This window comes from Plectropomus leopardus, chromosome 2 (genome assembly GCF_008729295.1).
Source record: "Plectropomus leopardus isolate mb chromosome 2, YSFRI_Pleo_2.0, whole genome shotgun sequence".
Taxonomy (NCBI): Eukaryota; Metazoa; Chordata; class Actinopteri; order Perciformes; family Serranidae; genus Plectropomus; species Plectropomus leopardus.
The window spans coordinates 14217197-14226458 of NC_056464.1; the positions used below are offsets into that span (position 1 = coordinate 14217197).

Here is a 9262-nt window from a genome sequence, read left to right on the forward strand (position 1 = left end):
TTTGACTGTCACCATCTTGTTTTTTTTCGGGCATGAAGTGTATTTGGGCGAGAGGGTGAAGAAAAAACCCTAGCGCTAGCTGCTAGCTAGGTTAGCATGGTGCATTTATAGCTATGGTTAACTGTGCTAATGCGAATACTAATGTTAATTTCCTCTGGCAAACTACAGGCATAAGACCATTCAAACAAAATGTACTTATTGTAAAAGCTGAATATTCAACTCCTTAGAGGATGCTTTAGCACAACTGCTGAAATGCTGAACAAGACATTTTTTTGGGTGACCAAAATGTTAAAATTAATTTTAACAAAATAGTGACAGCAACAGGTATGCCTATACTCTGTGAATCTGGGGTTTACATCATGGTTACCCACCTGTCACTCAAAGCATCAAAGTCCTCAATCATGCGTAACTTTAAGCTTTAATAACATTAAAATGGTTGCGTTATATAAAAATGTACCCCCTGTACAGTCGTCATGAATGTGGAAATTAGCTAAAGAGATCAAAACCATTTTTTGCGCAAGCCTGTAAACATGTTTATTTCTGCTAAAGTTGAACATTTTGACATATGTGGGTGATTGACTGGCTTTTGGAGCCAGTGGCCAACTGAAGAACTGCTTCAACCTGTTGTCCCAACAGGCGATGAAACACTTTCCCTGCTTCCCACACAGAGTCTCTGCTGGTTATGTGTGATCACATGCTGAAGTGAACGTAGCCAGGAAAGACAGGATAAGGAGGAGGGATGGATGGATAGATAGATTGAGTAGTAGTGAGTGTGAAGGGTGGGGGGTTGGGTGTTTGTGATTAGCCTTGAGTTGATCCTTTGGGAGCAGATGGTGAATGGTGGCTTACCAACAGAAGATGCCCCGAATCCCCAGGAGCCAGTTTGCGTCCATGCTGCAAGAAGTAGCACTGAAGTTGAGGAAGACGTAGTGAGAAGGCTCATGAGACAGGACTGCTGGAAGACAGGTGAGGAACATTTTCATGCCCAAATTGATGCTGGTAGAAAAATGTATGGTTATAAATAGAATTTGTCATTGTCAACTCTGTGTGAGCCTTCTTATGGAAGTCCAGGTTGGTTGAGACTACTGCTCTGCATGACGAGATGGATGACCCGCCAATTCCTTATGAAGTTGTCACGGTTATTTCTAATGGGATTTGCAAAAATCCTTAGCATGTCAGTTTTAAAGGACTAATTCACTACCCAAATGATATATCAATTACTCCATGTGTTACACTGAATTTGTGAAGGAAATGTTCTCTCCCATGCCGTAGTGAACAAAGAATCCCCAAACAGAGAAAAGTCTTAATGAATTGAGGTCGTAGAGCTCTACATTCAGCAAAACTATATCAAAACATTAATTTCCAGAACCTCATACAACTCATGCAGCATAATCCAAGTTTCTTTTTTTAGGTTGTATGCTCAGTAACTCCCAAACAGACAGCCCTTTCTGACAGGGAACTGATCTAAAAGTGAAATGTTCTCTTTAAAGCCAAACTCCACTGATGAAAACATTCATTTCATCTTGCTGAGCGCAGAAGCTGCTGGTCTACCACTGCTTCGATCAATCAGTTTGTTTGTGTACTTGTTTGACTTTGCTGAATCTAAAGAAAGCCTTAAAAATTTAAAAGTCACACAATAACATACACAAGCTACCTGACAGCGGCAGCAGTAAACCAGCAGCTCCGGCGTTCAACAAGGTAAAATTACCATTTTTTTGCCATTTGAGCCAGGCTTTGATGGGAGCATTGGTAAGTTTTTGCTCAGTTCCAGATTGGAAACTGAACTAAACGAGTACAGTCTGGCCTTGTATGTAGTTTATGGTCATCCTTCCCTCACAGATTGAGACGGTAACACAACACAGGCAGGACGTGACATCATGTTGCTGAGAGACCTGAGTGTAGGTCTTCTGCTGCTGCTGCTCTGTGTCCAGTATCTGCATGGCTCTGCTCTCCCCGCTGTATCCTCCTATGAGTTCACAGCCTACAGGATGCAGCAGTACAACTTGGCACAACAGAAGCATGGTAAGTTCAGAGAGTTACACCTCACATGCAGTGATGGAAAGTAAATTATTTACATTTGGTAAAGTGGAAATAGATATACTAAAGTTAAGTACTAGCACCTCAAACTTTAGAATTACAGTACTTGAGTAAATGCAATGATTTAACTTTCATTAATGAGCTGAAGAACATATTATAATCAAAGTGGCTTAAGCTGATATTTGTGCTCATTACACCCTCGTCTCTTTATTGTCTTTTGAGGTTGCCGTGGAGCCATTGTGGTTGCGGAGGCACGCTCAGCAGACGAGCCAGTTCTGACACGCCGCTGCGTCATCATGAAGGTGCAGGACTTCACCACAGAAAAATACCTGGACGCCCAGAGGCAAAATGCAGCTGCCATCCTGATCCTGCTTCCCAAAAACATCTCCAGTATACCCCATGAAACCATACAGGTACCAAGTTATCTACCTGTTTTTGCTTTAGGACATGCTGCAAGGCAACAAGGAAAAAATTACAGCATCTTTTCTGATACATCAGACAGGATACGTAATGTCTTATATCTTAGTACTCTAGGGTATTAGGTAACAGCTTGCTGAAGGGGTTTGATCATCACAATGTAGAACATAATACAACTGCTGCATGTGCTAACACAAAGAGTTGTTTCAACGATTCCTTTTTTCCCTGCTCAGTCCTTCATGGTGAGTGAGAGTGAGGCCTTGCTGAAGGAGACCCTCATGCCGGTGTATGTGGCACCTGAGGATGAACAGCTGCTTTACATGTATGAGGAGGTCAAGCAAGCTGCAGCCAGCCGAACCTCATCTATATTTGTCAGAGGTGAGAGGAGCAAGTGGATAAGTTACTGTACATTCACAAAAACAATACACGTCTGTACTTAGGTTTGTATGCTTTCATTTTTGGCAGTCCTTCGGAGTATGGTCACAGCTACGGCCTTTCAGATCTTAGTGAGCAACAATGCAGCTATTAGGGGAATCACTGACAACACCATCATTGCACTTGAGGTGAGTATGAAACTCAAAACTGAGTAAATACCCAACTCCTTCACCACGATAAATGTTGGCAGTGTATGTTTCTGTAAGCCACAGATATGTAACATTTGTCCATTACTGTGTAGCTGTTAGGAAAAGATCATGTTTTTGGCTTAAATTACCTGTTTTTGAAGGCACAATCACTGCTGGAAATGCAGCATGTCGTGTTAAAAACCAACCGGCTTTTAGTGGCACAATTGCTACTGCAAATGCTGCAGATGTCTTGATAAAAGACATACTTTTGGTGACAATTTTTGCTGGTTGTCTCTTAAATGACAACCTATAGGAGTCAGAAATCACTGCAGGATATGCCGCTTATGTCTTGCTAAAAACAACTACTTTTGGTGGTATAGTTGCTGCTGGAAATTATGCCAATGTCTCGATAAAACCAACAACCGCTTTTGATGCTATGATATGGTATGGTACGTTTGTAATGGACAAATGAATCTGTGGTTTGCAGTGATGTACAATGCTAAAATTTTCTTCTAGAAACTGGGTTGAAAAACCTTTGACTGGCATTATTCCAGTTTCGGTTAACCCTAATTAGTTTGGTTTGTGATTGCTCCTCAGTTTTGCACTGCATAACCACTGATGTTTATTTCAGGGAGTGCTTCCGGGAACAGGGGAGGATGCACCCACCATTGCTATCACTGCCCACTATGATTCCTACGGGCTGGCACCGGTGAGTCAAATTTAAAAAAATGAAGACACCCACATTCAGTACCTGCAGTATGATAATATTTGTATGCATAATGTTTGTTTTTGTGTGTGACACAGTGGTTGTCATACGGAGCAGACTCTAATGGCAGTGGGGTCACCATCCTGTTAGAGTTGGCACGTCTCTTCCAGAAGCTTTATAGCAGCTCAAGCACCAGACCACCGTGAGTTAAGATTCCCCAAAGATGCATCTGCTATTTGGTCTATGTCTCCAAAACACATAGGTAATAGTAAAAATGTAAGCACTAAAAGGGATGATAGGATACATATTTTAATGAATTGAGAAAATAACATGATAAACCTAGCAGATGCTCCTACAAATTTATGATTATTTGAAAAAACATTCAAAACTGTGAAGTCTATTCAGGATAAAAAGCTTGAATATTACATCATTTTTCATGTTTATTTTTGATCTTTTAGGTATCACTTAATGTTCTCCTTAACTGGAGGAGGAAAGTACAATTTCCTCGGCACAAAGAGATGGATTGAAGAGAATTTGGACCATGCTGGTGAGTTTGGGCTTTCGAAAATATATTTTACAATGTATGTGAACATGAGCGGCCCAGTTTGACTGAACCTTTTCTCTCCAGAGACCAGCCTGCTCCATGACAATGTGGCATTTGTTCTGTGTTTTGATACACTTGGCAACGGTGATGAATTGTACATGCACGTGTCCCGCCCTCCTAAACCTGACGCTCCCATGCATGCTTTCATTCAACAGCTGGAGGAGGTAACAAGCTTTACTGCCAGGTAACAAATTTGCAGTTGGCCTATTTCAGTCTTCATGGGCTAAAAATTGTGATTACTCCTCCAGGTGGTATCCTCCAGATTTCCCTGGGTAAAGGTGGGAATGGTCCATAAGAAGATCAACCTCGTGGAGTCCACGGTAGCGTGGGAGCATGAACGCCACAGCCTGCGCAGGATACCAAGTTTCACACTGTCTCATCTGGAAGACCCCAAATCTGAGCTCCGCGGCTCCATGCTAGACACTATGTGGGTATTAATTCTTTTATGATTATTATGGTTAGCTGCTTGAAGGCCTTGTTTACTATGAGATGATATTCAGATTCAGATCATCTTTATTATCCCACACATTTGGTCTAGTGCACCAGACATAAAGACACCAAAAGTGTAATAATAGAATAGCACACACACACACACTAATGATGAAAAAACACATTTGATCACATGGTGATCAAATGGTCCAGGTCCAGTAAGTAGGATTTCGGGGGTGATGGTATAATTGGCAAAGTGTAATATAATATAAGTACCTCAGAATGAGCTGTTTGCACTGCCATGTTTCTACAGTAGCCCAGAACAGACAAAACAAACGCTGGCTCTAGATGGGGCCATTGAGTAGGGCCATTCGGTGCGTCAGCCACCATAATTAGCAGCCCCTCTGTGACAAGTGGCGTAGGGAAAAACACAGATTTTTTTCATGTGAAATTGTATTATTCAGTGTTTTATTGTTTTATATCACTGGGCTTGTTTGATTTGGAGAGGAAGCGATCTCTGCAGAAAATCCCTCCTCCCAGTAAAAGCCTTCTGAACATCTGGTTCTTAAACTATCAGAGAAAAAAGCTCACATTATCAGGTGCTCCGCTAATTGCCTGTCTCTGACAAGCCAAAGAGCATCAGGGGAACACTTGTTTTTATCATTGCTGCTTTATTCTGTGTTTTTACTGGTTTGGATCACCTGGTCTGTTTGTTTTGGAGAGGAGGAGACTTCTGCGGATGATTGGACTCCTGGTAAAAACCTTTTGACCAATCAATACTGAAGGAATTCTAATCAAGAGTTCATGCTTGGCACACGGGATAAATTTCAACTCGTTGCAATCCATAATCCTCACCACTAAATGTCGGTAAATCCTACACACTGTTCCTTTAAGACACAACAAACACTTAAGTAAATAAATGTCACTTTATTAAAAAAGTGAACTGTGCTGGAGAATGACAGACAGGATGACTGGCTGAAGTGAGGGGTGATCCGTGTTTCTGTGGCTTTCTTTGTCTGAGGTGCTAACAGGATGGCTGGCAGGGAATCCTGGCAGAGATCACAAAATAGGTTTCAGCAAAAGAACAAACAGGCAAATGGGCAAAAAAAAAAATGGAAAAGATCAGAAATAGAGCTGGAGTTGTGTTGCAACAGTCCAGCAGGAAATGATTGTAGAGCTGGCTCTTTTGAAGGTTGCAGGCTTGATTGCAGGCAGGTGTGTAGATTAATGAGTGCCACCAGGTGTTTAGAGTGAAGGAGTGCAGACAAGGAGTGGGGGAAGAACAAAGGAGAGACAAATCCAAAACACCACAGGTACACCAAACATACAAAAGTGTCTGGGAAAAATTAACAAAAAAATCACACTCATGCATCCAGGGTCAGTTGTGACAATTAACACATTGGAACCTAAGTAAAATAGCTTGACTTCTTTCAAAAGCATGGGAGGAGCAAGGAAAGAAAATATCACAGAAAAAAATGCAAATGCAATACAATATATACAAAAAAAAGAAGAAAATTTTTAATATGTAATATGATAATGATTAGTATATTAGTATATTAGTAACTTATTTTTTACTATTTGTGGAACATCTTTTATCAAGTTTCTTCCATGTTTTTTGAAAGAAATTAAACCAATTTGCTCAGGGTCCAAAGGTTTAAATACCTGTGAAAGGCATCTGAGAGCAGCACAACAAGTGATGTCACTCCAGCTTTCTAAGGGTTAAAAACAGCCAGTCCAGTGACCAGCTAAGAGACCTTTGATATTGGATGATATGAAAAGATGATGCAAGGAGAACAATCACTCTTGTTCCTGTGTCTTCTCACAGGTCACAAGTGGACTTCAGGAAAATGAAGCGTAATGGCATCATCATAGCAGAAGCTCTGGCTCGTTATATGTACAATCTCTCTGACAAGGTGATTGCATGCATGAAAACAGAGCGCGTACACCCAAATACATACACTGTGGTTTCATCTTTCATCAGCGTTTTAATGTGCAATCAATCTTTATTATCTTCCACAAGGGTTCACCAAAAGATGTGCAGGTTTTCAAGGGCCAGTTGGTAAGACCCTCATTATTTTGGTCCATATGCAAAGACAAGTGCTGACCTCTGGTGTTTATTTTTAGGCATTGCAGTGTTTGCATCTTCAAAGGCCTGGGTCTGTGTGATAACTGTAGCTTGTTCATTTGATTTATTTAAAGATTGGAAGCATTTGAATAGAGCAGTTTAATTAGATATGTTGGAGGAGAACACTACAGCTTGATGGCAAAGTTATTAAAAGATTAATTTCTGCTGGTTATTATAAAAGTAATGTGAGCTACAAAGATTTTTCATTAGTAAAAATTGTCACACCCTGACATACAATAAGTTTTATTTCTATGTGATTGCACATGAGACATTTCCTACATTTTTCTCTATGTGAATTTAAATTTTTGATGCAGGACTTTCATGACAGCCGCATTTCCAATTTGATGTCCTTCCTAACGTCAGTCCCTCGGGCCACACAGCTGCTGGATAAGGAGCCTGAACACATTCTACTGGTTAACTCACTGGAGCACGAGTTCAAACGTTACCTGCAACAAGTTCACAGACACACCTTTCGACAGGACAGGAGGTGAACATTTATAAGAATACATACTGTGCAGTGTCTTCTCAAAGCAAGAAGAAAAACAACAACAATAATAAAACTGATTTACTATATTTCATCATACAGGGACCCTGATATTACCTTTTTTGATCAAATGAACCAACCAATAGTGATGTACAGGTAAGTATCTGTATGTATTTTGTGCATGTGGTAATTTCAATGAGACACTTGGACACTGACACACTTTTTCCGCCAGAGTGAAGCCTGCAGCCTTTGATCTCTTCCTCGGCGGCTGCATCGCTGCTTATTTGGGGATTGTGTATTACACCATTCAGGTTTGTTAATGCATTGCTGCATTGCTTCCTTGCAAACAACACAGCATCTTGTATGTTATCGTATACTTTTAACAGATAATGCAGACAACTCTTGACATATCAGGTTTGTTTTTTTTTGCTCTCTCTTTCAGAATTTCGGCTATCTCTACACAAAGCTCAAAGCGGCAGTGAAATCCAAGCACGAGTAAATCAGACTGTGAATACTTATTGTGTAATGAGAGCTTTGAAGACTGCATTGCACATGCTGGACTTCTGCATCACACGATGTGCAGAACATGAAAGCAGCACAAGAAGACTGATCATGTGGCTAACTAAAGTGTGCATTTGCTTTGAAATGTATATTGTTTTCATAAATCCACTGTACTGTAAACCATTTCTTACGTGAACTGACTGTAAGTTGTTGTTTGTTGGAGAAGATGTGAAGTAAACAAAATAAATAAAGGAGCAGTTTGGGATGCGTCAAAGTAAGACGGGAACACAAACTAGAGATTTGATTTGATTTGAGCAGCCGTGAAGGATGTTCCTTCCTTCCTGCCACATCATTACTATGATTCCCCATGTCCTCTGCTCTGCATCTGTTGACGTGGATTTGACTGGGCTTAACGTGGCTGTCAAACAAGGCCGAGCCACTGCAGCGAGATGAACAGCCAGTTCCTGCCGCAGATAACTCAGTGAGAGCACTGGAGCCACAAAGGCACCCTACAGCGCTTGGTGAATTATTGATGCTCATGTGGCATCCTGACAGTGAATAGAGGTGACCCTGGGTGATGGTGGGGGATTCTTATAAACCCCACCCCTCCCCTGGTTTGTTACAATTCTGCACATCTGATAAGACTCTGTTTTAACTACAAGGCAGTCAAACAGCTGGAAGCTTAGCATGAAAGTGTTTGAGATCAGTGCTGGCTAGTTTGTGAGGGCCTCCAGGAGGGAATTAGGTCATGGACAGTGACCCCAGGTATGTGTGTCTCTGCAGGGGGCCTGGGGCTTAGGAGGATTAGTGGCCGAGTACTCAGGTAGCACAAAGAGTTGTTCTGGTTCAGCAAGGATGCTTTTAACCTGTATTCAACATATAGCTTCATCACAATGGCTACAAGTTTAACAAAAAGTTTTTATCACCTGTTTTGTTCATTCATGAGCGTCCAAGAAGGGTTTATAGCAACTGATGCATGTACAAATGCTTTGTTGTGATACATTAAATGTAGAAAAAACAATGTATAACAGCAAAGTAGGTGGCATGCACAGTACCGCAACTATTTCAAGCCAAAAAAAAACATGCATGTCAATTAATTTTGTAGGAAAATAGTAAAGGAAGTACAAGAACAACAGATACACAAGTAAGAAGCAAAGGGAGGAGCCAGCAGGTGACGGGGGGGAAGAAGGATGCTCATGACTTTCAGGCACACAGCAGGGAAGACAGCATTCAATTAAGTGAAGATGGCTCCCCAGCTCTACATCACCATGTACAAAGAGCAGTTTGCCTCTCCCGGCAGAGTGAAACGAGAACAACTTCGACCCACTTCTGCCCACCGCAGGAACAACCCCCAGCCCCGGCCGGTAAGTGGCACAGCCACATGGACTATATGGCT

At 41.4% G+C, this 9262-nt stretch overlaps 1 protein-coding gene across 1 annotated transcript; it reads left to right on the forward strand.

The window, feature by feature from the left end:
* Nucleotides 1–1877: 1877 nt before the first annotated feature.
* On the forward strand, nt 1878–7864 carry zgc:109965 (Nicalin-1-like). Its single transcript, XM_042511050.1, has 15 exons — nt 1878–2022; nt 2260–2450; nt 2688–2832; nt 2920–3017; nt 3649–3726; nt 3822–3925; nt 4182–4270; nt 4352–4491; nt 4576–4754; nt 6582–6669; nt 6777–6815; nt 7196–7368; nt 7468–7521; nt 7598–7676; nt 7808–7864. The coding sequence occupies exons 1-15, from the start codon at nt 1878–1880 to the stop codon at nt 7862–7864; spliced, it is 1659 nt and encodes a 552-aa protein (XP_042366984.1).
* The last annotated feature ends 1398 nt before the right edge of the window (nt 7865–9262 follow it).